The following is a 27,991-nucleotide window of genomic DNA, read 5'->3' on the forward strand; positions in this document are numbered from 1 at the left end:
TAGATATTGGGATAGAGAGTACGCTTATTAAGTTTGCGGATGATACCAAACTGGGTGGGGTTGCGACTTCTTTGGAGGATAGGGACATAATTCAAAATGACCTTAGCAAGTTAGAGAAATGGTCGGAGGTAAACAGGATGAGGTTTAATAAAGAGAAATGCAAAGTGCTCCACTTAGGAAGGAACAATCCGTTCCATACATACAAGATGGGAAGCGACTGTCTAGGAAGGAGCATGGCGGAAAGGGATCTAGGCGTCATAGTGGACCACAAGTTGAATATGAGTCAACAGTGTGATGCTGTTGCAAAAAAAGCAAATATGATTCTAGGTTTTATCAACAGGTGTGTTGTAAGCAAAACTCGTGACGTCATTCTGCCGCTCTACTCTGCGCTGGTTAGGCCTCAGCTGGAGTACTGTGTCCAGTTCTGGGCGCCACATTTCAAGAAAGATGTGGAGAAACTGGAAAGGGTACAGAGAAGAGCGACAAGAATGATTAAAGGTTTAGAGAACATGACCTATGAAGCCAGGCTTCATGAACTGGGCTTGTTTAGTTTGGAAAAAAGAAGATTAAGGGGGGACATGATAGCGGTTTTCAAATATCTAAAAGGGTGTCACAAGGAGGAAGGAGAAAATTTGTTCCTCTTGGTTTCTGAGGACAGGACAAGGAGTAATGGGCTTAAAGTGCAGCAGGGGAGGTTTAGATTGGACATTAGGAAAAAATTCCTAACTGTCAGGGTGGTCAAATATTGGAATAAATTGCCAAGGGAGGTGGTGGAATCTCCCTCTCTGGAGATATTTAAGAACAGGTTAGATAGACATCTGTCAGGGATGGTGTAGACGGAGCTTGATCCTGCCTTGAGGGCGGGGGGCTGGACTCGATGACCTCTCGAGGTCCCTTCCAGTCCTAGGATTCTATGAAGTGATCAGGAATAGTCAGCATGGAGTCACCAAGGGCAAGTCGTGCCTGACCCATCTGATTAGCTTCTGTGATGAGGTAAGTGGCTCTGTGGACGTGGGTGGGATCTACCTGGACGTTAGCAAGGCTCTGGATACGGGCTCCCACAGTGTTCTTGGCAGCACGTTAAGGGCGTCTGGATTGGCTAACTGGGCGGTGAGGTGGCCAGGAAGCTGGCTAGGCCGCCGGGCCCAGCGGCTCGGTGTCAGGTTGCCGGTCGGTTTCTAGCGGGCGCTCTGCGGGCGTCGCGTCTCCGTCCCACGGGAGGGGTGTGCGCTTGCCAGCGCAGTGACTGCAGGATCCCGCGGTGCCCCCGGCAGGGTGGTCACATGACATGGCCCAAGGCGCGCCACTGTCGCCCCCACCTCCGACAGCGCAGCAGCACTTCCTGCTCTTGCTGCCACTGCTCGGATCCTCACGCCGGCCAGCCTGCGGGTGCGGTGCACAGCCAGTGGGTACCCGAGCAGCCAGTCCCCACCAGGGCCAAGCCCTCCCCCTGGGCTGTCGGCCCCCCCCCCCCCGTGCTGTCAGCCCCACCGGCCCTGCACGTGGCCCCCCCCCTCCCCGTGCTGTCAGCCCCACCGGCCCTGCACGTGGCCCCCCCCCCCCCCGTGCTGTCAGCCCCACCGGCCCTGCACGTGACCCCTCCCCCCTCCCCCTGCTGTCAGCCCCACCGGCCCTGCACGTGGCCCCCCCCTCCCCGTGCTGTCAGCCCCACCGGCCCTGCACGTGACCCCTCCCCCCTCCCCCTGCTGTCAGCCCCACCGGCCCTGCACGTGGCCCCCCCTCCCCGTGCTGTCAGCCCCACCGGCCCTGCACGTGGCCCCCCCCCTCCCCGTGCTGTCAGCCCCACCGGCCCTGCACGTGGCCCCCCCCCTCCCCGTGCTGTCAGCCCCACCGGCCCTGCACGTGGCCCCCCCCCCTCCCCGTGCTGTCAGCCCCACCGGCCCTGCACGTGGCCCCCCTCCCCGTGCTGTCAGCCCCACCGGCCCTGCACGTGGCCCCCCCCTCCCCGTGCTGTCAGCCCCACCGGCCCTGCACGTGGCCCCCCCCTCCCCGTGCTGTCAGCCCCACCGGCCCTGCACGTGGCCCCCCCCCCCCCGTGCTGTCAGCCCCACCGGCCCTGCACGTGGCCCCCCCTCCCCGTGCTGTCAGCCCCACCGGCCCTGCACGTGGCCCCCCCCCTCCCCATGCTGTCAGCCCCACCGGCCCTGCACGTGGCCCCTCCCCCGTCCCCGTGCTGTCAGCCCCACCGGCCCTGCACGCGGCCCCTCCCCCGTCCCCGTGCTGTCAGCCCCGCCGGCCCTACACGTGGCCCCCCCTCCCCGTGCTGTCAGCCCCGCCGGCCCTACACGTGGCCCCTCCCCCCTCCCCCTGCTGTCAGCCCCACCGGCCCTGCACGTGGCCCCCCCCCTCCCCGTGCTGTCAGCCCCACCGGCCCTGCATGTGGCCCCTCCCCAGGCGTTTGGCCCCACCATCACTACACGTGGCCTCGGCAGTGTGTTGTTTACCCCCCGATCCTGCACCCCTGTCCGCAGGAAGATGAGACTCCGCTAGCCAGTAGAACAGGAGGGTTATTGCTCCTCCAGGATACAGCCCAGCACAGACGTGAGGTGGCTGCAGGAGTCCGGGCCAGGCAGCCTCAGACCCCTTGGGATAGGGTCCACCGGCCCCTCAACCCCCAGCACTCAGCTTAGTCTCCTCTGTGAAAGACTGGGCCGTGTCTGGGCACAGCTGAGGGCGTCCGCTCAGGGAGAATTGCTCAGATCCGGGGCTCCTTACAGCCCCCAGACTGGAGACCTTCCCAAACAGGCCACACACCAGTCCCACCGAGCGCTTCAGCTGCCTGCCTGAAGCCTCCCGAGCAAAACCCCTCCGACGCCCCAGCAATATCCGTGCCCCAGATGGCCCCGGGCCTCAGACACAGGTGGGGGGTCCTAGCACCCAATCCCACCTACCCCGAACAAGTTCTGTCCGGTTCCAAGAAACCAGCCACAGATCCCTGGTCAATTTACCCTCTGGACCTTACCCACAAATCACGCTGAGCCAATCCTTTAGCATCTAACATCTAAAGGTTTATTATCACAAGAAAGAAAAGCCTGAGAGTGAGGTTATTAAAGGATAGTACGTTACATGCACCGAATCTCCCAGTCCTCGATGCAGGCTCTAGCAGAGATGTTACAGCTGCTGGTTTAAAAGTCCTTGTTGCGCATCCTAGCTTCAGGCTGGGTCCACAGGTCTCTTCGATCCCTGCACTGCTGCCTCTGGGATGAAGTGCTGAGCTGAGAACCAAGATGGAGTCAGCCACGTGGCCTCTTTATCCCTCCTTCCTGGTGTCTTCTCGGCTGCAGCAGGTCACCTGGCCAGCGGCCTATCCCTGTGTTCCCTGCTGGCAGCCTGCAGGTGTCAGCCCTCATGCTTTAGGTGTGTCCTTGGCCCATTGAGTGCCATTGTCCCACAGGGCCTCGCTGATTAGCATGTCCACAGGCCGGGCTCTGCCCAATGCTCAACCACATTCAGAGAAATATTCAGTATCCACACAGATTACAGATTCCTACCTACACACACAGACATTATACAACCACATGACCAGCGCACACAGGATCAGCAGACAGTGAGCTTCTATTCAACACCCCACATGGCCCCTTTTATACCATTTTTGCGGCCAACACCCCCGTATGAGTGCAGCCGTGATCTGGCTGCTTCCCTCAAATTCGGTAACGTGACAGTGGCAGGGTCCACCGGCTCCTCCACCCCCAGCACTCAGCTTAGTCTCCTCTCTTTGTGTTTTCCCAGCCAAAAACTGCCTCTCCCCAAACCAGGGAACACACCGCCCCCCGGCAGCCACCCCCTTCCTTCGCTGAGGTGAGAAGCCCCGCCGGCTTAGGGGTGACCCCCGCTGGGCAGTGCCCAGACACAAGCCAGTGAGGGGCGCCCACAGCCCGAGCACAGCGACCAGCGAGTGCACAGCCCCCCCATTTCACATCTTTCTTGAAATGCGGAGCCCAGAACTGGACACAAGACTCCAGCTGAGGCCTAACCAGCGCAGAGCAGAGCGGGAGAACGACTCCTCGTGCCTGGCTCACCACACTCCTCTTCATGCCCCCAGAACCAGGTTTGCTTTTTTTGCAACAGCGTCTCATTGCTGACTCCTATTTAGCTTGTAGCCCACTGACCCCCTAGATCCCTTTCTGCAGGTGTGACGGGCTGGGCTGGGTCTGGGCACAGCTGAGGGCGTCTGCTCAGGGCAAATTGCTCAAATCCGGGGCTCCTTACAGCCCCCAGACTGGTGACCTCTCCAAACAGGCCACACACCAGTCCCACAGAGCGCTTCAGCTGCCTGCCTGAAGCCTCCCGAGCAAAACCCTCCAACACCCCAGCAATATCCGTGCCCCAGATGGCCCCGGGCCTATACACAGGTGGGGGGTCCTAGCACCCAATCCCACCTACCCCGAACAAGTTCTGTCCGGTTCCAAGAAACCAGCCACAGATCCCTGGTCAATTTACCCTCTGGACCTTGCCCACAAATCACGCTGAGCCAGTTCTTTAGCATTTAACATCTAAGGGTACGTCTAGACTGGCATGATTTTGTGCAAAGCAGATGCTTTTGCGCAAAATCTGGCCGCCTGTCTATACTGGTCGCGAGTATTTGCGCAAGAATGCTGACGTTCTAATGTACGAAACCAGGGCTTCTTGTGCAAATACTCTGACGCTCTCGCTCAGGGATAAGCCCTCTCACGCAAGAGGCTAGTGTAGACAGGCAACGTTAATTTCTTGTGCAAGAAAGCCCAATGGCTAAAATGGCCAGCGGAGCTTTCTTGCGCAAGAGAGCGTCTATACTGGCACGGATGCTTTTGCGCAAAGGCACATGCCAGTCTAGATGGTGTCTTGCACAAATACTTTTAACGGAAAAACTTTTCCTTTAAAAGTATTTGTGCAAAATCACGCCAGTCTAGACAAAGCCTAGAGGTTTATTACTACAGTAAAGAAAAGCCTGAGAGTGAGGTTGCTAAAGTATCGTACGTTACATGCACCGAATCTCCCAGTTCTCGATGCAGGCTCTAGCAGAGATGTTACAGCTGCTGGCTCAAAAGTCCTTGTTGCGCATCCTAGCTTCAGGATGGGTCCACAGGTCTTCCTGGCTCTTCGATCCCTGCATTGCTGCCTCTGGGATGAAGAGCTGAGCTGAGTACCAAGATGGAGTCAGCCACATGGCATCTTTATACCTCCTTCCTGGCCTCCTCTTGGCTGCAGCAGGTCACCTGGCCAGCGGCCTATCCCTGTGCTCCCTGCTGGTAGCCCTTAGGTGTCATTCCTTATTCCCGAGGTGTGTCCTTGGCCCATTGAGTTCCATTGTCCCACAGGGCCTTGCTAATTTAATATTTAATACTCACACAAAATACATAGTTATAACTTCCCACACAGCATTCTACATTTACATGAATAGCAGATATGAAATTAGCAGACAGTAAGCTTCTATTCAACATCTCGCATGGCTCCCTTTATACTACTTTTGGGACCAACAAACCCCCCCCCCCCCAACATGGGTCCAGCAGTGATCTGGCTGCTCCCCTCAAAATCTAGTAACGTGACACCCCCAACGCAAAATTGATGCAGGAAGTGATGCCAGTAACATCACTGAGGGCATCACAGGCCTCCCCACGCAATGTTAGAAACAACAGTACAGAGCTGGATCAGTGTATGAGAACCCAGTTCACCAAAAATAGGCTTCATTATTGCAAGGTCTGTCCTAGTGACAACCATGTCCTTGCACTGTCTCACCAACCCAAGGTAGAACTTGGTAAGAACCACAGCTACTTGGATCTGCTTTTGCAGCATGATCCCTACGTGAGTCAGGTGATCTTGTTCTGAGCTGAAGAAAATAGTAAATTTATGCAGGCCAGTTCTGGCAATTCTCTGAACAACAATTAACATTGTGTGAATGCAGGTATTCTCATCCCAAATAGAGTAGGCATCTTTGCACTTTGCTACGAAAACAAAATGGTGGCATGCCTCAGTTTCCCTTTTCACACAGCACCTTCTGGCCAGACCCTTGTTTGTCCTAGAAGAAGTTCCAAGACCAGTTACAGGCATTAACCATGAAATAGCAACATCACAATGTCCCTTTACATGTCGTTTGGTACATCTGTGGACAGATTACATGGTGTTTCCATAAGCTCATGCACACTGTATACCGTTACAATTCTCCAACAATAATCCATTGGTTACAAGAATTAACATCAGTAACAAGAACAATCCTATATTGGGTGTATATTGACATTCTCCATCATGCCCTGTTATGGGTCGACCACCCCCCTCCCTCTTCACCCCAAAGGATTGTGGGGCAGGGCGGGCCCGCATTAAGTTCACGGAGGGGCTCCCCCCTGCCACTGATGGTTTACTCTAGGCCTTCAGGGCGGGGTAGGGTTCCCCTATACCGGGGTGGCCCCGATATGACCGCAACCCTCCTGCTTTCGCCCAGGGCCCATTTGAGTTCCCCGTTCTTTTCCCCAAAGTCTAGCTCCCTCCAATCCGATAGCTGTCCTGCGGGCGAACCGCCTCCCGTACCACGGGCGGAGTGCAGGGGTGCTCGGGCCCTCCCGTACTCCCGAGTGCCGTCCCCCCAGGATTCCAAGGGCGCGACGTCTGGCCTTTACCTGGCTAGCAAGGACCATGACGTCTGATCTTCGCCACCCTTCTCGGGGCTCCGCCGGGAGTCGCTCTTCCTGCCGGGGCACCCCGTCCGGCTCCCGTTCCTACCTCTATTACAGACTGTTTCGGCGACGTTGGGTCTCCCGTTGCGTCGTGGATCTAGGCGGCGGCGTGCCCCGGTGCTCTGGTCGGGAAGGGGGGGCTAGTCACATCTTCCAGCCGTAGGGGTTCCTCGGGATTCGGGTGCCTTCCGGCTGGTGCCCCTTTTCTGGCCCACCTCCGTTCGGGCCTCCACGGCCTCGGCGGTTCTGGCTGTGGCTCTGTTGCCACCTCCCTCTTGCCCAATGTCTTCTCTGGGACTGAGCGGGGCGCTCGTGGGTTCAGCCGCCCCGGCTCCAATGCTGCCGGCCTGCGATGCCCCCTTCTGCCTCTGGCGAGCCGTGTCCACCCCTCGCAGCGCCTCGGTGTCTCCGGCCCCTTCTCCTCTGCGCGGCACTTCCCCCCAGGTGTGCCGGCGCTGCGTTTAAATGTGGCCACTGGCTCCCCGCTCAGCGCGCCCGGGCGTGGCCAGGGGGACGGGACTGGCCCATCACAGGCCCCTTCTCTGGCCCCACCCCATTGCAGTTTTGGTCCTTCAGGTTTAAACTGCCAATCTTCTTGGCCAAAGCAAGTCCTGCCCCTCCCCCTTGTCCTCTGGGCTCCAGGCCTGAAACCTCTGGCCAGACCAAGACAAAGGGCTGGCTGGGTGTGACTCCCTGGCTCACAATGGCCCTGGAATTCTCCCCCTTCCCCCACTCAGTGGGGTAACAGCAGTGAGCTGTAGACTCCCAAGTCTCTCCTCTGTCCACCTCCAACCTCTGTTTCCACATGGAACCAGATATCAAACTCCCTGATTGAGTATGAGTGTCCACCGTGTCCAGAGATGGGAGCGTAACTGCCATCTCCTGCATCCTAGGGAGAGTGACCACACAGCTGTTCTGCTCTGCATACTTAGCTACCCAGCCCTTCTCCTGAATCTGAGACACTAACTTCCCACTCTCCTCCTTCACCTGGGAACAATCCTGTCCCACACACACTGACTTCCCAGCAAGCTGGTCACCCACAGTCACTGGGTTAGCAGCCTGCTCCAGTTCTCTGGATGTTCCTGCCTCATCTGGAACAACCCTCAGTCCCTCCGAGACCTCTCCACCACCATCCACACTGGGTTTCCCTAAACCCAAGTCAGTGGAGTCACTGCTAACAGACAAGTTCTGTCTGTCAGGCACCGAAACAAGTGCCTCACACAACAAGCCGCTGCCTTTTACAGGCAGAGCTTTCTCCTGAATGCCTTCTCCAAGCCAGGCATTGGCACCTCCCTCAGGGTCTGTCTGCACTACCCTCCTAGTTCGAACTAGCGGGGTAATGTATGCATACCGCACTTGCAAATGAAGCCCGGGATTTGAATTTCCCGGGCTTCATTTGCATAAGCGGGGAGCCGCCATTTTTAAAACCCCGCTGGTTCGAACCCCGTGCGGCGCGGCTACACGCGGCACGGACTAGGTAGTTCGGACTAGGCTTCCTATTCCGAACTACCGTTACTCCTCATTTCTACTCCTCATTTCTACCCAAGTCACAGCATCCTCCTCCCCAGCAGACACAAACTTAGAGCCAACGCCCATCTGGGCCTTCTCTGTATCCAGACCCAACTCTGGGACAACAGCCCTGCTCTCAGCCAACACAGGCGGTGGGGCACCTTCCTCAGACACAGGAAGAAACTCTTCCCCACACACAGCCAGACAACCAGAGACAGCTTCTCCCTTGTCCCAACACCCTGGCTAATCTCAGGCATACAGCTAGCCACTGGGACAGCTTCCTTTACTGCCCCACTGCTACTTCCACCAGCCATATTGCCAGCTTGCACACACTGTGCTTCACACCACTCACTTTCAGCTTGTGCAGGTTCAATTCCACAAACCTCCCCAGCCACCAGCTCCTCAACTAAAACTCTGCTCTGGCCAGCCACTCCAGGCTGCCCCAGAGAAACATTTCCCTGACTTCTGGGCTCTTCCTGCCCTGGTTCTGATTCCAGCCTCACCTTCGAGGCATCAGACGGGCCCTTGGGTCTCTCACCCCCAGGCTCACTGCCCCCCTGCACAGACACACAGCCATCTGCCACAGGCACACATGTAGAGACACTTTCCCCTTGGTCACAGTAAAACTGACCAGCCCCAGAGAACTTCCCAGAGTCACCCATACCCCCTCACGGCCCCCATACATGCTTTGGGGCTGGGTTACAACATCAGCTGGGTTAAACACATCTGCCATGTCATAGTCACCCCACATGCCCACACGGTTGCACACTGAACTCCCAGGAGGATCCAGTCCCTTTTGATCTTTTGTTCTCTTAAGCTGAAGTTCAAGGCTTGCCATTCTCTCTGCGTGTTCTGCCTCTCGCTTCCGCCGTCTCGGCATATTCTGCCTTTTTCTTTTCAAGTTCCCGATCCAGCTCCTGCTTTCTCTGAGCAATTTCTTCCTCTGCCTTCTGCCTTCTTTCAGCAGCTTCCTTGGCTCGCTTCTGCTCCCCTTCAGCCACATCTCTGGCTACTAACAACCACTTCAGTTCTGGTTTAGAGGCCCTCTTCCTAAAGGCAAGGCCTCTCCCTGAGCACAACTCCTTCAGAGAACTTTTGCCCAGACTCTCTCTCAGTCTCTGGCTCATCGCAGCAGCTCTTTAACCAGCCAAACTCTCAACACCAAAAATCCAATGTAGCCAGCGTGGGGCCCTGGTCCAAAGCTCAATTGACCAAGATCTGTGGATCCTGCCGACTACGCCACTGTGATGGACCGGACCAGGTCTGGGCACCGCTGGGGGCGTCCGCTCAGGGCGAATTGCTCAGATCCAGGGCTCCTTACAGCCCCCGACTGGCGACCTCTCCACACAGGCCACACACCAGTCCCACCGAGCCTCCCGAGCAAAACCCCTCCGACACCCCAGCAATATCCGTGCCCCAGATGGCCCCAGGCCTCAGACACAGGTGGGGGGTCCTAGCACCCAATCCCACCTCCCCCGAACAAGTTCTGTCCGGTCCCAAGAAACCAGCCACAGATCCCTGGGGCGCATGGGGGGCTGTGGTGCCCCCGGCACTGACCGCCTCCTTTTCGCCCCCAGACGGGCTGTTTCGGGCCCACGGCCAGAGGCGCCAGCGCCCATCAGAGCGAATCTGGGGCTTGGGCTCCAGTTGGAGACGGATGGGGATGGACTTGCCTAGTGGTCGGAGCCAGGCTCAAGCATCGGGGGTGGGACTGGAGCAAGGTGCAGTGAGAGCAAGGCTGGCGCAGGGCTAGGAACTGGGCGGCGGCAACAGGAGCAAAACCAGAGTAAGAGTAAGACTGGAGCAGGCCTAGGCCAGGGGCCGGGCAGGGCAGGGCGGGGCCGGAAGAGATGTGTGGAGACAGGCGGGGCGGAGCCGTGGAGGGTGCCCGGGGGCGGTGGAGGCCGAGGAGGAGACAGGCGGGGCGGAGCCGTGGAGGGTGCCCGGGGGCGGTGGAGGCCGAGGAGGAGACAGGCGGGGCGGAGCCGAGGAGGGTGCCCGGGGGCGGTGGAGGCCGAGGAGGAGACAGGCGGGGCAGAGCCGAGGAGGGAGCCCGGGGGCGGCAGAGGCCGGGGAGGAGGCAGGCGGGGCGGAGCCGAGGAGGGAGCCCGGGGGCGGCGGAGGCCGGGGAGCAGGCAGGCGGGGTGGAGCCGTGGAGGGAGCCCGGGGGCGGCGGAGGCCGGGGAGGAGGCAGGCGGGGCGGGGCGGAGCCGTGGAGGGAGCCCGGGGGCAGCGGAGGCCGGGGAGGAGGCAGGCGGGGCGGGGCGGGGCGGAGCTGTGGAGGGAGCCCGGGGGCAGCGGAGGCCGGGGAGGAGGCAGGCGGGGCGGTGTGGAGCCGTGGAGGGAGCCCGGGGGCGGCAGAGGCAGGCGGTGTGGAGCCGTGGAGGGAGCCCGGGGGCGGCGGAGGCAGGCGGTGCGGAGCCGTGGAGGGTGCCCGGGGGCGGTGGAGGCCGAGGAGGAGACAGGCGGGGCGGAGCCGAGGAGGGTGCCCGGGGGCGGCGGAGGCCGGGGAGGAGGCAGGCGGGGTGGAGCCGAGGAGGGAGCCCAGGGGCGGCGGAGGCCGGGGAGCAGGCAGGCGGTGTGGAGCCGTGGAGGGAGCCCGGGGGCGGCGGAGGCCGGGGAGGACGCAGGCGGGGCGGAGCTGTGGAGGGAGCCCGGGGGCGGCGGAGGCCGGGGAGCAGGCAGGCGGGGCGGAGCCGTGGAGGGAGCCCGGGGGCGGTGGAGGCCGGGGAGGAGGCAGGCGGGGCGGGGTGGAGCCGTGGAGGGAGCCCGGGGGCAGCGGAGGCCGGGGAGGAGGCAGGCGGGGCGGAGCCGTGGAGGGAGCCCGGGGGCAGCGGAGGCCGGGGAGCAGGCAGGCGGGGTGGAGCCGTGGAGGGAGCCCGGGGGCGGCGGAGGCCGGGGAGGAGGCAGGCGGGGCGGGGCGGAGCCGTGGAGGGTCGGGCGCTGGCTGCCAGCTGCCTGGGGCGGGGCGCTGATGAGACCCTGCCGTGGGGGTCCCTGGTTCCCGGCGCGCTGGGTGTAGTTCCGGGTCCCCAGCTGGCAGAGCTGCCCCGCGAGTGCGACGAGCTCCAGTGCCCTGCCCTGCTCTGCTCTGCTGGGCCAGGGCCACGTGTGCACATGGGAGCCATGGGCAGGGCAGAGCCAGTGGCTGGACCGCGGCGCTCGGGATGGGCTTGATGTGCCTGCCCGGCCGGCTCCCCACCACGGCGAGGGCGCACGGCCCGGCGCCGCATCACTGTGTCCATCGGGCTCCTGGGGAGCGCCCCGCGCGCACTGCTGCCTAAGAATAGCCCAGGGCAGCCGAGTCCAGGCGAGAAGCCGCCAGATGCCTCTCGCTGGAGGAGACGCAAATAAACAGGCAGGGATCCACTGGCCATGCACGTACGCACACATGTACGCGTACACGCACACACGTACACACGTGGACACACACGTACGCACACACATGTACGCACGTGGACACACATGTACGCACACACATGTACGCACGTGGACACACATGTATGCGCGTACACGTACGCGTACACACGTGGACATACACGTACGTGCACACACGTACGCACGTGGACACACACGTACGTGCACGCACATACGCACGTGGACACGTATGCACGTGGACACGTACGCACACACATGTACGCACGTGGACACATGTACATGCGCACACACGTATGCACGTGGACACACGTACGCACGCATATGTACGCACGTGGACACACACATACGCGCACACACGTACGCACATGGACACACGTATGCACGTGGACACACACGTATGCACGTGGACACGTACGCACACACATGTACGCACATGGACACACATGTACGCGCACACACACGTATGCACGTGGACAAACGCACACGTACGCACGTGGACACCCTCACGCGTATGCACCCACATAGGCACACACATGCACGTGCCCCGAGCGCTGCCCTTCTGGCCCTGCTGCTGACGTGCTGAACGGGCCCCGTGTACCCTGAGCGGGGCGTCGCGCCGTGGGCGCCTTTGGGAGTCAGTGGCAGGCTCTAGTGTCTCTCCCCTTCCCTTCCGGCAGAGCCGCTTTTGCTCTTCCTGTGCGGTCCCTGCGGTGCTTGGCCCTGAGCGCAGGGTACCTGTCCGTGCACGGACCTCGGTGCGGCTGCTTGTCCTGTGGGAGGCGGGTGTTGGTGTCGGGGCTGTAGGCCGGGCTTGGGGAGCGGGGAGGGGTGTAGCGGGGGGCAGGGCCCCGAGGCTGTAAGCCGGGCTCGGGGAGTGAGGAGGAAACTAAGATCCCCACATTCGTTGGATGGTTCTGCTGAAGTAACCAACAGGCAGGTCATTACAGTGCTGGTGTTTATGTGCCATCATTAGGTTCCAGAGTTAACAGCCGTGGTGAATGAGGCCATTCATGCCTTCCAGAGCTATTGTTTCCAGCGGCCTGCCGCGTAGGAACGCCTGCTGTGCTGGCTCTTCTGCCCGGCCCCGTTAGTGCCGTTTTCCCGCCTGCGCGGTTCCTGCCGCAGCGTCCCTGGGGGGCCTAACCCTAGGGGATTGGTGTTGAACCCCAAAGCTCGTGTGGCCTGCCGGGGGTAAATTTCGTAGCTGTCTCCTTCATGGCCTGCATCCCAGTGGCTGACAGCGAGACCTGGCTGCCTGCCGTGCTCGCCCGCTTGGCTTGCTGCAGCCCGTGTTGGGGGTGTAAAGGCCCAGCGTGCGGAGTGGCACGGGGGGCCCCAGGCCTGGGCGCTAGGGGCCGCGAGAGCCACCCTGGCAGCCTGTGGCTGGGCGTGCTGGGATGTCGGTGAGGGGGCGCGGAGGGAACCGTCTGGTCCTGGGGGCACTGAGCCGGGCAGCCCCTGCGGGAACGCCCGGTGCCTCCATCCGCCGAGGCCTGGCCCGGCTCCGCAGCCGTGTCCCTGGCCAGAGCCCTGTGCCGCCACGTTTCCCAGGAGCCCTTGCAGCAGCCTGCGGGCTAATCCAAACCACATGGCTGCGTCCCTGTTTCCTGTGCCGAGTGGAGCTGGGGGCGGAGCCGCCCAAGCGCCAGGCAGGGGTGGGCCCGGGGCCGGTTGCAGGCTGGAGGGGTGGGGCGCGCTGGCCTGCCCGGGACCCCGGCAGCAGGGACCGGCGGTGGGCGGAGTGGGGGGGCTCGCCCAGGCCGTGAGCTAGGGGCCAGCAGGACCTGCCGGGAGGCGCTGGGCAGGGCCCTGAGCGGACGGGGCGGCTTGGCCCTGCTCTCCCACCGGCCCAGGCCCCTGCATGGGCACCGAGTGAAAGCGCCGCGCTGGCGGCTTTGTGCCAGGACTCCCGATTCCTCCTGCTTGGTCCCAGGCTTCTTGCGATTGAGCACAGACACCTCAGAGAACTGGCCGACGGCCCGACCTCCCTACGGCCCCGGGCCCCTCCCCGCGGCTGCCCGGCCTGGGCACTGTCCGCCCCGGGTGTGACGCCTGCCTGCGAAAGCTCTTCCCTCTCTTGCTTAGGCGGCTTCCAGCTCCTCCTAGTGAGCCTTGTGCCCGGAGCAGCGCCCCCCGGCCGAGGCGTGCCAAGCCCTCCCTGACCCGGCCGCGCCTCCGGAGCCCCCCCGCCTGGGCCTTCCCCTCCCACGGGAGAGACCAGAACACGCCGTGCGCCTCCCTGGCCCTTCTCCCGCTGCCGCTCGCCCCTCGTCTCCGCAGCCCAGTGCGGCTCCAGCGCTCCTGCCCCGCCCCGTGTGGGCTCTGACCCGGGGCTGCCTCGTTTATGGATCTGGCCTCGTGGTCTCTAAGGGGATGTCTACACTACCCCGCTAGCGAAACGAGGAGTAACGGTCGTTCGAACTAGGAAGCCTAGTCCGAACTAACTAGTCCGTGCCGCGTGTAGCCGCGCTGCACGGGGTTCGAAGCAGCGGGGTTTTAAAAATGGGGGCTCCCCGCTTATGCTAATGAAGCCCGGGAAATTCAAATCCCGGGCTTCATTTGCAAGTGCGGTTTGCATACATTACCCCGCTAGTTCGAACTAGGAGGGTAGTGTAGACAGACCCTCAGTGCTGCCCAGGGACCTTGTTCCTCAGGTCCCATGCCCCGGTTCGCCTGTGCAAGCTCGCCGAGTGTCTGTGTGAGGGCAGCCTTGTGCCGCGGCCACACGGCTTCGCACGACTCGCACACGGTCCTCACGAGCCGCAGCCACGCCGGCTCCCCTCCCCCGCGTGTGCTTCTCCCCCCACGGGGCTCTGGCCACGGCCATGCGGCTTCGCACGACTCGCACACGGTCCTCACGAGCCGCAGCCACGCCGGCTCCCCTCCCCTGCGTGTGCTTCTCCCCCCACGGGGCGCTGGCCACGGCCACGCGGCTTCGCACGACTCGCACACGGTCCTCACGAGCCGCAGCCACGCCGGCTCCCCTCCCCCCGTGTGCTTCTCCCCCCACGGGGCGCTGGCCACGGCCACGCGGCTTCGCACGACTCGCACACGGTCCTCACGAGCCGCAGCCACGCCGGCTCCCCTCCTAGCCGGGCGCTTGAGTGAGTTCCAGGATCGGCCTGGCCGTGCGGCGTGGGCCTGTGTGCACCGAGGCGCCCGCTGGGATGGGCCGAGGTTGCTCAGCGTCCGGGCGAGCCGGGAGCCTGGGCCGGGTCGGCTCGGCCGGCCCCAGGACGCCCGGCTGCAGGCGGACGCGCTCCCGAGGGGCCTGTGTGCCGGTGTCCGGGTGGGGGGGCGCAGCGGGAACAGGCAGCTGCCCGGGCCGAGCTCCGGCTGGCTGAGCGGGGGTCCGGACACCCGCCGAGGGGGGGAAGGGCTTGGCCTCTCAAGGGCTGCTTTGGGCTGCGGGTGCCAGAGCTGGCTCCCTCCCCCGCCGGGGGCATCCTCGGGTCGGTGCCAGGCAGCCCCTCCCCCTGCTGGCGTCGCTTGCCCCCCCGCGCCAGCCCCGCGCCAGCCGGTGCCCCCTCCCCCTGCTGGCGTCACCTGCCCCCCCGCGCCAGCCGGTGCCCCCTCCCGCTGCGGGGAGTCGCCGGGCGAGGGGCTGGCCCGGCGGAGGAAGTGACTGAGCGAGGCCGCGTCAGGGCCGGGGCTGAGCAGGAAGCGTCTGCTGCAGGCGCTGAGACGAGTGTGGGCAGGCGGGCGGCTGCTGCGGGGCCCGTGCGCCTCGGGGGGATGCGGCGGGGCCTGCACCATGGTGAGAGGGGGCGGGGGGCTCCGCGGGGGGCTGCGCGGGGAGCTGGGGGGCAGGGAGGGGTTCAGGGAGCTCGCGCCCCCCTGTTGACTCCTGCGCTCGCTGCCCCGGAGCCGCTGGGTCTCCCCGTTGCCTCCAGCCAGCGCAGCCCCGGGGCAGGGGCCGAGCGCAGCCGCAGGCTGGCAGCTCCCTGTGCCCGCTGCGGGCAGTGCATGCTGGGACGGGTAGTCGGAGCACCCGGCCCTGCCTGGCCTCCCTTCTCGCTGCACTTGGCCGAGGCTGCCTGGGGGCCCTGAGGGGCCTTGCTGGCTGGGCTGGGGGCCCGGGGAAGCCCCAGGCCGAGGGTTGGGCCGGCGGGGCAGGCGCCCGAGAAGGCTGGGCACTGCGCGGGGTTCCTGCCGCCGGGCGCACCCTTCCCCAGTCGTCTGCGCCCTGCGGCTCCACAGGGAGAGGCCTGGGGCCTGCTCGCCCCCCAGGCCCAGGGCTCAGGCCTCGCATGTGGGAGGGAGGGTGCAGCAGCGGGGCCTGGAGCGCAGGAAACGGAGCCTCCCCCTTCCTAGCCGTGTGCTGGGGGAGCGGGGCTGGGCAGGGATGCACGGCCGGCCGGCCCCGCGCTGCGCCGGAGCCCAGTCCCTCTGCCTGGACCTGGGCTCCCCCCTTCTTGGGGAGCGAGCCCCAGCGGCCAGCCCAGCTCCGCAGGCTCGCGCCCCCGCCCTGCCCCGCGCCGTCAGGCTGCGGTGGGGAAGCCGGCTGGGGGCGCGTTCTGGCCCTGGGAGCTGCCCGAGGCTCTGGCTTGGCTCCTGGGGCAAGTGACCTGCAGTACTTGGCTCCGGAGGCCAAGCGGGTGGATCTGGGGGGCTGGGCTGCCCCAGGGCTGCCCCAGGGCTTTGTTGCTGGTTTCTGGGTGCCGGAGCCCCTGACTCTGGGGGATGTGGCCTGGCTCCAAGCCGGCAGCTGCTGGAGACCCTGCTGTTGTGGAAAGAGCCCACGTGGCCCCCGCCAAGCACAGCCCCACGGCCTTGGCTCGCGCCCCGCTCGGCTTTGCCGAGCACGTTGCACTTTCACTCTCGCTTGCCACGGAAACCACGGAAAGGCTGGGCCTTTCACTTTTCCCCTCCCCCGGCCACCGCTCCTCCAGCCTGCCGGCTGTGCATGGGCCCGGCTGGGCGTCGCTGGGGGGCTGGGAGCCCTGGCAAGGGGGCAGCCCTAGAGACCTGACGTCGGGTCCCCGGGAGGGACCGCGGGGCAGATGGTGCCTGCAGCCCTCTCGCAGGGTGCAGAAGGGCCTGGGGGTGCGTGCCCTGCCGGCGGGGCTGCGGGGGCTGGTGCATCTCCAGCCCTGGCCCCGGGCCCCGGGCCCCGGGCCCCGCCGGGCAGTGCTTGCTGGGCAGGGTGTTCCAGGCGCAGGAGGGGACGGTGGCTGCGCCCGGAGGGACAGGGCCTGCAGCGCACGGTGCGGGCGGGCGCCGGGCGGGCTCCACACCCAGAGCACAGACCCCCCAGAATGGGGCCGAGTCACCGCTGTGGGGGCCCCTTGCTGTGCCCGTGGGACCTGCCCCCCCAGCTCCCTGCGCCAGCCCCCCCCGCGTGTCCCTGCAGGCCTCTCCCTGCACCCGTGGGACCTGCCCCCCCAGCTCCCTGCGCCAGCCCCCCCCGCATGTCCCTGCAGGCCTCTCCCTGCACCCGTGGGACCTGCCCCCCCCAGCTCCCTGTGCCAGCCCCCCCCGCGTGTCCCTGCAGGCCTCTCCCTGCACCCGTGGGACCTGCCCCCCCCAGCTCCCTGTGCCAGCCCCCCCCGCGTGTCCCTGCAGGCCTCTCCCTGCACCCGTGGGACCTGCCCCCCCAGCTCCCTGCGCCAGCCCCCCCCGCGTGTCCCTGCAGGCCTCTCCCTGCACCCGTGGGACCTGCCCCCCCAGCTCCCTGCGCCAGCCCCCCCCGCGTGTCCCTGCAGGCCTCTCCCTGCACCCGTGGGACCTGCCCCCCCAGCTCCCTGCGCCAGCCCCCCCCGCGTGTCCCTGCAGGCCTCTCCCTGCACCCGTGGGACCTGCCCCCCCAGCTCCCTGCGCCAGCCCCCCCCGCATGTCCCTGCAGGCCTCTCCCTGCACCCGTGGGACCTGCCCCCCCAGCTCCCTGCGCCAGCCCCCCCCCGCGTGTGTCCCTGCAGGCCTCTCCCTGCACCCGTGGGACCTGCCCCCCCCAGCTCCCTGCGCCAGCCCCCCCCGCGTGTCCCTGCAGCCCTCTCCCTGCGCCAGACCCCCCGCGTGTGTCCCTGCAGGCCTCTCCCTGCACCCGTGGGACCTACCCCCCCAGCTCCCTGCGCCAGCCCCCCCCCGCGTGTCCCTGCAGGCCTCTCCCTGCGCCCGTGGGACCTGCCCCCCCAGCTCCCTGCGCCAGCCCCCCCCGCGTGTCCCTGCAGGCCTCTCCCTGCACCCGTGGGACCTGCCCCCCCAGCTCCCTGCGCCAGCCCCCCCCGCGTGTGTCCCTGCAGCCCTCTCCCTGCACCCGTGGGACCTGCCCCCCCAGCTCCCTGCGCCAGCCCCCCCCCGCGTGTGTCCCTGCAGGCCTCTCCCTGCACCCGTGGGACCTGTCCCCCCAGCTCCCTGCGCCAGCCCCCCCCGCGTGGGTCCCTGCAGCCCTCTCCCTGCACCCGTGGGACCTGCCCCCCCAGCTCCCTGCGCCAGCCCCCCCCGCGTGTCCCTGCAGGCCTCTCCCTGCACCCGTGGGACCTGCCCCCCCAGCTCCCTGCGCCAGCCCCCCCCGCGTGTGTCCCTGCAGCCCTCTCCCTGCACCCGTGGGACCTGCCCCCCCAGCTCCCTGCGCCAGCCCCCCCCCGCGTGTGTCCCTGCAGGCCTCTCCCTGCACCCGTGGGACCTGCCCCCCCAGCTCCCTGCGCCAGCCCCCCCCGCGTGTGTCCCTGCAGCCCTCTCCCTGCACCCGTGGGACCTGCCCCCCCAGCTCCCTGCGCCAGACCCCCCGCGTGTGTCCCTGCAGGCCTCTCCCTGCACCCGTGGGACCTGCCCCCCCAGCTCCCTGTGCCAGCCCCCCCCGCGTGTCCCTGCAGCCCTCTCCCTGCACCCGTGGGACCTGCCCCCCCCCCCAGCTCCCTGCGCCAGCCCCCCCCCGCGTGGGTCCCTGCAGCCCTCTCCCTGCACCCGTGGGACCTGCCCCCCCCCCAGCTCCCTGTGCCAGCCCCCCCCGCGTGTCCCTGCAGGCCTCTCCCTGCACCCGTGGGACCTGCCCCCCCAGCTCCCTGCGCCAGACCCCCCGCGTGTGTCCCTGCAGGCCTCTCCCTGCACCCGTGGGACCTGCCCCCCCAGCTCCCTGCGCCAGCCCCCCCCCCCCGCGTGTCCCTGCAGGCCTCTCCCTGCACCCGTGGGACCTGCCCCCCCAGCTCCCTGCGCCAGCCCCCCCCGCGTGGGTCCCTGCAGCCCTCTCCCTGCACCCGTGGGACATGCCCCCCCCAGCTCCCTGCGCCAGCCCCCCCCCGCGTGTCCCTGCAGGCCTCTCCCTGCACCCGTGGGACCTGCCCCCCCAGCTCCCTGCGCCAGCCCCCCCCCGCGTGTCCCTGCAGGCCTCTCCCTGCGCCCGTGGGACCTGCCCCCCCAGCTCCCTGTGCCAGCCCCCCCCCCGCGTGTCCCTGCAGGCCTCTCCCTGCACCCGTGGGACCTGCCCCCCCCAGCTCCCTGTGCCAGCCCCCCCCGCGTGTGTCCCTGCAGGCCTCTCCCTGCACCCGTGGGACCTGCCCCCCCAGCTCCCTGCGCCAGCCCCCCCCGCGTGGGTCCCTGCAGCCCTCTCCCTGCACCCGTGGGACCTGCCCCCCCCCAGCTCCCTGTGCCAGCCCCCCCCGCGTGTCCCTGCAGGCCTCTCCCTGCACCCGTGGGACCTGCCCCCCCAGCTCCCTGTGCCAGCCCCCCCCGCGTGTCCCTGCAGGCCTCTCCCTGCACCCGTGGGACCTGCCCCCCCCCCAGCTCCCTGCGCCAGCCCCCCCCGCGTGTGTCCCTGCAGCCCTCTCCCTGCACCCGTGGGACCTGCCCCCCCCCCAGCTCCCTGCGCCAGCCCCCCCCGCGTGTGTCCCTGCAGGCCTCTCCCTGCACCCGTGGGACCTGCCCCCCCCCAGCTCCCTGCGCCAGCCCCCCCCGCGTGTCCCTGCAGGCCTCTCCCTGCACCCGTGGGACATGCCCCCCCCAGCTCCCTGCGCCAGCCCCCCCCGCGTGTGTCCCTGCAGGCCTCTCCCTGCACCCGTGGGACATGCCCCCCCCAGCTCCCTGCGCCAGCCCCCCCCCGCGTGTCCCTGCAGGCCTCTCCCTGCACCCGTGGGACCTGCCCCCCCAGCTCCCTGCGCCAGCCCCCCCCTGCATGTCCCTGCAGGCCTCTCCCTGCACCCGTGGGACCTGCCCCCCCCCAGCTCCCTGCGCCAGCCCCCCCCGCGTGTCCCTGCAGGCCTCTCCCTGCACCCGTGGGACCTGCCCCCCCCAGCTCCCTGTGCCAGCCCCCCCCGCGTGTCCCTGCAGGCCTCTCCCTGCGCCCGTGGGACCTGCCCCCCCCAGCCTCCTGTGCTGCCCGGAGCCGGCCCCTCAGCCTCTGCCTTTCTCCGTCCCTGCAGGTGGAAAGCAGTGATGCAGCCAAAGACTCTGCCTCAGTGCCCAAGTGCCACCCCCCAGGCCAGGACGCTGGCTCCACGGAGCAGGTGCCCAACGGGGACCTGGAGGCGGAGGGGGCTCCGTGGAAAGCCCTGGAGGACAGCGGCGCGGCCCCGAAGGGGAGGCAGCATGGCGAGGACGAGACGGACAGCCTCCCCGACAGCGAGACCGGCCAGGCCCTGGAGAACGGGCACTGCTCCCCGAAGGACAGCCCGGAGCCCCCCGCGAGTGAGGGTGAGCTGCCCCCTGGCCCCCGGCACAAGAGGGGCAAGAGGGACCTCTTGGAGACAGCTGGGCAAAGTAAGGCCTCAGCGCTTAGGGCTCCCGCCTGCGGGGCTGGCAGGAGCCAGGAGCTCGGGGAACGTGGGCGCTGTCTGCCCGTGGGCGCTGTCTGCCCCTGGGCCTGCTGTCTGCCCCTGGGCCTGCTGTCTGCCCCTGGGCCTGCTGTCTGCCCGTGGCCTGCTGTCTGCCCGTGGGCGCTGTCTGGCTGTGGGCGCTGTCTGCCCGTGGGCCTGCTGTCTGCCCGTGGGCGCTGTCTGCCCGTGGGCCTGCTGTCTGCCCGTGGGCCTGCTGTCTGCCCGTGGGCCTGCTGTCTGCCCGTGGGCGCTGTCTGCCCGTGGGCCTGCTGTCTGCCCGTGGGCCTGCTGTCTGCCGTGGGGGCTGTCTGCCCGTGGGCGCTGTCTGCCCGTGGGCCTGCTGTCTGCCCGTGGGGGCTGTCTGCCCGTAGGCCTGCTGTCTGCCCGTGGGCGCTGTCTGCCCGTGGGCGCTGATTGCCGTGGGCGCTGTCTGCCCGTGGGCCTGCTGTCTGCCCGTGGCGCTGTCTGCCCGTGGGCCTGCTGTCTGCCCGTGGGCGCTGTCTGCCGTGGGCGCTGTCTGCCCGTGGGCGCTGTCTGCCGTGGGCGCTGACTGCCGTGGGCGCTGTCTGCCCGTGGGGGCTGTCTGCCCGTGGGCCTGCTGTCTGCCCGTGGGCGCTGTCTGCCCGTGGGGGCTGTCCTGCCCGTGGGCGCTGACTGCCCGTGGGCCTGCTGTCTGCCCGTGGGCCTGCTGTCTGCCCGTGGGCGCTGTCTGGCTGTGGGCGCTGTCTGCCCGTGGGCCTGCTGTCTGCCCGTGGGCCTGCTGTCTGCCCGTGGGCCTGCTGTCTGCCCGTGGGCGCTGTCTGCCCGTGGCTGCTGTCTGCCCGTGGGCCTGCTGTCTGCCGTGGGGGCTGTCTGCCCGTGGGCGCTGTCTGCCCGTGGGCCTGCTGTCTGCCCGTGGGGGCTGTCTGCCCGTAGGCCTGCTGTCTGCCCGTGGGCGCTGATTGCCGTGGGCGCTGTCTGCCCGTGGGCCTGCTGTCTGCCCGTGGGCGCTGTCTGCCCGTGGGCCTGCTGTCTGCCCGTGGGCGCTGTCTGCCGTCGGCGCTGTCTGCCCGTGGGCGCTGTCTGCCCGTGGGCGCTGTCTGCCGTGGGCGCTGACTGCCGTGGGCGCTGTCTGCCCGTGGGGGCTGTCTGCCCGTGGGCCTGCTGTCTGCCCGTGGGCGCTGTCTGCCCGTGGGGGCTGTCTGCCCGTGGGCGCTGACTGCCCGTGGGCCTGCTGTCTGCCCGTGGGCCTGCTGTCTGCCCGTGGGGGCTGTCTGCCCGTGGGCCTGCTGTCTGCCCGTGGGCGCGCTGTCCGCCCGTGGGCGCTGTCTGCCCGTGGGCCTGCTGACTGCCCGTGGGCCTGCTGACTGCCCGTGGGCTTGCTGTCCGCCGTGGGCGCTGTCCGCCCGTGGGCCTGCTGACTGCCCGTGGGACTGCTGACTGCCCGTGGGCGCTGTCCGCCCGTGGGCGCTGTCCGCCCGTGGGGGCTGTCTGCCCGTGGGCGCTGTCTGCCCGTGGGCCTGCTGTCCGTCTGTGGGCGCTGTCCGCCCGTGGGCCTGCTGTCCGCCCGTGGGCCTGCTGACTGCCCGTGGGACTGCTGACTGCCCGTGGGCGCTGACTGCCCGTGGGCCTGCTGTCCGCCCGTGGGGGCTGTCTGCCCGTGGGCGCTGTCCGCCCGTGGGCCTGCTGTCCGCCCATGGGCGCTGTCTGCCCGTGGGCGCTGACTTCCCATGGGCCTGCTGTCTGCCTGTGGGCGCTGACTGCCCGTGGGCACTGACTGCCCGTGGGCCTGCTGTCCACCCGTGGGCGCTGTCTGCCCGTGGGCCTGCTGTCCACCCGTGGGTTCTGACTGCCCGTGGGCCTGCTATCCACCCTTGGGCGCTGTCTGCCCGTGGGCCTGCTGTCCACCCGTGGGCGCTGTCTGCCTGTGGGCCTGCTGTCCGCCCATGGGTTCTGACTGCCCGTGGGCCTGCTGTCCGCCCGTGGGCCTGTTGTCTGCCCGTGGGCCTACTGACCGCCCGTGGGCCTGCTGTCCGCCCGTGCTGCTAGCCTCCATGGGACGGGGCTGTACGGGAGGGCGCCCCGGGAGCCGGGCTGGGAGCTCAGAGCCACGGGGCCCAGCCCAAAGAGCTGCGCCCCACTTCCAGCCGGCGGGGCTGGCGGTGAGTCGGAGGGCTCGGAGCCCGTCCCCTGGCCTGCCCCGCAGGGAGGGAGCAGCTGCCGCCCCATAGGAGCTGCGAGTGCCTCCCACTGCCCCCCCGGGCTCCCCGCTGACCGGGAAGCAGGGAGACGGAAGGGGAGCAGTGGAGAGCGGCTGGGCGGCCCAGGGCCAGGCTGCTGTCCCTGCGGAGGCCCGGGGGGAGGGGCACCGGGGGGAATGCTGGGTGCTGTGAATGGGCACGGCCCCGGCGCACCCCTCCTTCGGGCTGGAGATCCTGCCCTGCGACGGGCGCCCGGCATGGCGCTGCGCGGCCAGAGACAGGCCCGGTGCTGGGCCGGGCCCCCGGGGCCCAGAAAAGCCAGGGCAGCGCCTTGAGCGTGGGCCGGGTTCTGCGCCAGCCCCGACCCAGCGAGCGGCTTTGCGGGCCCCCTGGCCCCAGCAGGGAATCGCCGCGGTCCCGGAGCCTGGCCCTGCCAGCTCCCTGCGTGACGTACGGGGACGGGATGAGTCGCTCTGGATTCTCGCTGTGCCTTGGGGGGTGCTGTCCTGTGCTGGTCTGGAACGACTCTGGGCGTGCCTCAGTTTCCCCGGCACCGCAGCACTGTCTGGACGAGGAGGGGCAGGCTGGGCAGGGCTCGCGGGGAAGGAGTGTGCAGCCTTTCAGTCCTGAGGGCCAGGGGACGGCAGATACCCCCCGGGAAAGGGAACAGAGGGGCAGACGGGCTGAGTCCAGGCTGGGCAGTAGGGCCTGGGGGAAGGGCTAGAGCGAAGGGGCTTAGGGGGAAAGGAGGGGGGAGGGGGGAGGGCAGGGCCCCTCCCCCCGAGAGACATGAGTCTGGTCCCCGCGCTGCGCTGTCCCTGCGAACCGAGAACCCGCCGCACCGTGACACCTGCGCCCTGTGCCCAGCCCCGCTAGCACCAGGAGGCTGCGGTGCTGCGCCCTCCCGGGCAGGCGGCCGTGCAGAGCCGGGCCTGGCGCTGCCAGCGAGCCGCACACGGAGCCTGGCGCACGGGCTGGCGCTGGCCTGAGGCCATTCGCTTGTGGCTACGTGGCTCCGACCAGGGCCTGCCACCCCCCTCTCTGCCCTGCGGCCATAGGGCTCCACGCACTCTTCGTGGCAGAGGCTCCTCTTCTCTGCTCCCCACAGGGGCCGTCCCGGGCCCCCCCACGCCACCCACGGGCCGTGGCTCTGCACAGAACCGCCACTGGCCCGTTTCCTCCGGCCCTGGGGCTTGGCAGACCTCGCGCTTGCCTTCAGCCCGTGGCTGCCGAGTCGGTAGCAGGGCCCCGCATGGCTGCCCCGCGGGAGGATGCAGGGGAGCGGCCACTGGGCTGCCGGGGGATGTGGCATCGCCCTTGGCCAGTTGCACAGCACGGTCCCAAGGCTCAGGGGGGCTATTGCGGGTGGCCTGGGACCTCCTGTTCAGTGTCCTTCGTGCCACGTCACCTGTGGGGAGGGGCTCGGCACACACCGCCGTGGGCTCCACATTGCCCCCAGGCCATGGTGCGCTAGGCAGCTGTGTGTCAGCCCCATCCCCTCTGTGGGGGGCAGGGCCCTGGGCAGGCCCCCTTCCGCTCTCCACCGTCAGACGCATTGCCCCACGCGGTGCCCGTCCGATCCCGGGCGCCAGTCCCTGCGCTGGCTCTCACTAGGTGTGACGGACCGGGCCGTGTCTGGGCACAGCTTAGGGCGTCCGCTCAGGGCGAATTGCTCAAATCCGGGGCTCTTTACAGTCCCCCTGACTGGCGACCACCAATTTCTGGGGCCAACACCCCCACCTAGGGGTGCAGCAGCGATCTGGCTGCTTCCCTCCAATTCAGCAACGTGACACTAGGCTCCTGCTGCCCTTCCCACTTGCCGTGGAAGGTCGCTTCCTCGTGGCCACGGCGCCAGCAAGACGACCGAGAGCAGAGCCTGCGTGCAGTGTCCGCCACGGCCCCCGTGGGCTCTGCACCACGCCAGTGAGGCGAGGAGGCCGTGCGCCCCTCCTTTGGCCTCCAGCCCCTCACTGTGACAGCAGACGGGACGAAGGGCCTTCCCTTCCTCCCCTTCCCTTCCCTTCCTCCCAGACACGCTCCAGCGGGGCCACCTCCTGCACTGGCCCAGGCCCGGCCTCTGCCGACCGTGGGCCCGCTCAGCCAGAGCGAGGCGTCTGGGGCGGCCGTCCTGGGGCACGGTCCCATCCAGGGCCGCAGGCTGAGGCCATGCTGGCTTCGGCAGAGCCGCGTTGCAGCCTGCGCGCCCGGGAACTCTTCCCTGCCCCCGTGGGCCTGCTGGGGAGTCCCCTGCTGTGCGGTGGCCGGGAGCAAAGCCCTGGCGAAGGGAGTTCCCTGCTCCCGCGCTGCTGTTCTTCGAGATGGTTCTCGTGGCCGCTCCGGGACCCACCCTCCCCTCCCCACTGCTGAAGGGAACTGAGGGGAGGGGGAGGCAGCAGCGCTCCTCAGACCATCCCAGAGGGCATCAGAGCCAGTCCCCTCAAGATGCCACTGAGGGGAACCTGCCAGCACCCAGGCGCCGAACACGGACCAGCCGTGAGCAACACGTCTCGAAGAACAGCAGGGCTGGAGAAAACACCAGTCCTGCAGCCTCCCCTTTAAATCCGCTGCTTGCCAAAGGACTGGAGGGGGCTAATGCGACGCCAGTTTTTAAAAACCGCTCTAGAGGCGACCCAGGCAATGACAGACCCGTGGGTTCTGCTGGGGGGTCACAACGTGCAGACACGGGGGTCCAGTGGCTACAGTGTACGTAGGTTCCAGAAAGCCTTGGACAAGCTCTTCCGTCAAGTCAGTTGTCATGGGATCAGAGGGACGGTTGAGAACTGGTTACAAGGCAGGAAACAAAGGGTGGGAATCAATGGTCCGTTTTCCGAGTGCAGAGAGGTAACTAGTGGGGTCCTCCCGGCTCTGTCCTGGGACTCATCCTGTTCAACTTGTTCATCAGTGATCTGCAGAAAGGGGTGAACAGGGAGGTGGCGACATCTGCAGATGACACCAAACTGCTCAAGATCGCTAAGCCCAAAGCGACTGTGCAGAGCTTCACAAAGATCTCACCCAATTACGTGATTGGGCGACGAAATGGCAAATGAATGGAATGGTGGTAAATGCAAAGTACTGGGGTTTAGATGAGCTGTTACCACTCAAGAGGGATCTTGGAGCCATTGTGCATAGTTCTCTGAAAAACATCCACTCGGGTGCACAGAAGGTTGGCCATCGCTAAGAGAGGGATAGAGAATGAAAGCAGAAAAGATGACACTGTGTCTCTGAATCCGTAGCATGCCCACATCTTGGATACTGCATGAAATTCTGGTCTCCCCTTCTCAAGAATGTATATTGGCATTGCAATACTTTCAGAAAAGGGCAAGAGAAATGATTAGGGATTATGGAACAGCTTCCACCTGGGAGAGAGGAATAAGATTGGGAAAAGAGAGAAGGGGGGTATGATGGGTCTGTAAACTCGACAGGAAGTGTTATTTACTGTTTCTCATAACATTAGAACTAGGGGTCACCAAATGAAATAAACAGGCAGAAGGTTTAAAACAAACTCAAGGAAGTCTTTCTTCTCACAGCAAAGTCCACCTGTGGAACTCCTCGCCAGAGGATGTTGTGAAGGCCAAGATTTTAACAGGGTTCAAAAAAGAGCTAGATCCATGTATGGGGGTTAGGTCCATCAGTGGCTCTGAGCCAGGCTGGGCAGGGCTGGTGTCCCTGCCTCTGTTTGGCAGAAGCTGAGAATGGGTGACGGGGGGGAATCACTTGGTGATTCCCTGTTTCTGTTCAATCCCTCTGGGCCCCCTGGGCTGGAGGGGCCATTGCTCCGCCCCCGCCTGGCCGCTCGGCTGTTCCCTGTAACTCTTTGCTGTCTGCTTTAGGCTCAGCACTTTTGAGTATTTTTGTATCATCTGCAAATGCTGCCAGTGGCTGTCGGGAGCCGCATGGATGCGTGATGTCGGGCCGCACAGCTTCCCAGCGAGATGCCAGGGGCCGCCAGTCACTGCTCCCTGTTTTGAGTGCGGGGCTGGGGTTGGCCCGGCTCTAGCAGGGGGCTAAGACGCTGCCCGTTCGTCCCTGCCCTCAGCCTCCTGTCCTGTATCCAGCGACTCAGCCATTGGAGCATCTTCCCCCTCTTCCCTGGTGCTTGAGACGCCTTGCCGGAGGCTTTCTGGCAGCCTAAGGACACTCCAGGCACTGGGCCGTGTGCCGGTGCCCCCCAGCGCGCCTGCAGGGTGGGGCCCTTCCAGAGCCCACGCCGGCTCTCCCCAGCACCCGGGTGCGTCTGCGTGTGGCCAGGTCGGTGCATTCCTGGGCCTTTGGCTGGCGTGTCTGGTGCTGGAATTCGGCCTCCCCGCGCTTATGGCCAGGTGCCCTCTGGCGCCTTTCGCCTTCGCCCTCTCCGGTGCTTGGGCCCAGTGGCTGGTCCAGGCGCCAGGCTGAGCGCCTCCCTCCGCCAGTGGCTCCCGCAGAGCCCTGGGCCATGCCTCTGGGCCCGGGCACTGGCTGGCTTGTGACCCCCGGGGGCCAGGCCTCAGGTGTGTGGCCTAAAGGAGCGTGTGCAGTGCTGGGAGCTGCTTTTCCAGGCGCGTGCGCTCCGGGGACCAGCACCCTGGGAAGCGTCCAGTTCCTCCGGGCCATTCCTGCACCCCCACTCCGGGCGTGCTGCAGGCAGGAGGGGAGCGGCTCCGCGGGGGCAGCAGGCCGCCGGGGCGGGTGAGGTCGCAGCAGTGCGAAGGGCGAAGTAAGGCCAGAAGGGACCATCTGACCATCCCATCTGCTCGGCCCTCGGCAGCCGACGGTGGAGCTCAGGGCTGAGGCCGTGACCTGCCGCCGAGAGAGCCTGGGAGGGACCCGCGGGAACCCTGCAGTGACGAGGGACCCCAGACAGTCCTGGCAAGGACCCTGCACCGTGCAGACGAAGGGAAGGATTCCTTCTGAGCCCGTCGCTGGGGCTCAGCCAGCCCCGGAGCACGTGGGCTAGAGCCCGCCACCCCGGAGCGCTGTCCCCCATCGCCTGCGGCTTCCGAGGAAGGAGATGGAAAAGCAAACCCCACTCAGCGTGCCGGCGGGAGCAACGCGCCTACCGGGAACCAGGAAACCTTGACGCCTGGGGGTCAGGACCAGAACCCCCAGCAGCAGTCACAGGCAAGCTGCTCGCCCCAGACGCCCGCTGGGAGGCTGCTCAAGAGCCTTTCTCGTTCCCGGCCCCACACTCTCCCTGGGCCTGGCGCCCCACGGCGGCCGTTCTCAAACGGGAAGTCCTGACCCCACGGGAACTGCAAGGCAATGGGGGGGCATGAGGACTTGAACGTGACGGGGTTACCAGGCCAGTTTTCCCAGGCAGGGCCCCTTTTCCGGGCGTCTGGGCAGGTGTTTGAAACCCAGAGAAATGCCGGGGGCTTTCCGGGCTCGCCCGTTGTTCGTTGCCTTCGGGGTGGGTGTCTGGCCAGCAGCAGCGCACGCCGGGCCATCTCCGCCGTCTTTCGGCCAGGCTGCCGATCCCACTGGCAGCTCTTCTCTGCGCCTGCTGCAGCGGGAGTTCCTGTCTCCGGGG

General features: G+C 66.4%; 1 protein-coding gene across 1 annotated transcript in view; it reads left to right on the plus strand.

Moving 5' to 3' along the window:
- LOC142827715 (DNA (cytosine-5)-methyltransferase 3A-like) overlaps positions 1–27,991 on the plus strand; it is a 91,035-nt gene that overhangs the window by 47,302 nt on the left and 15,742 nt on the right. Inside the window, exon 4 of the mRNA XM_075923205.1 lies at positions 19,913–20,183. Coding sequence (XP_075779320.1) covers positions 19,913–20,183 — 271 coding nt within the window. The remainder of the gene's footprint in view (positions 1–19,912; positions 20,184–27,991) is intronic.

Source organism: Pelodiscus sinensis, chromosome 3 (assembly GCF_049634645.1).
Source record: "Pelodiscus sinensis isolate JC-2024 chromosome 3, ASM4963464v1, whole genome shotgun sequence".
Taxonomy (NCBI): domain Eukaryota; kingdom Metazoa; phylum Chordata; order Testudines; family Trionychidae; genus Pelodiscus; species Pelodiscus sinensis.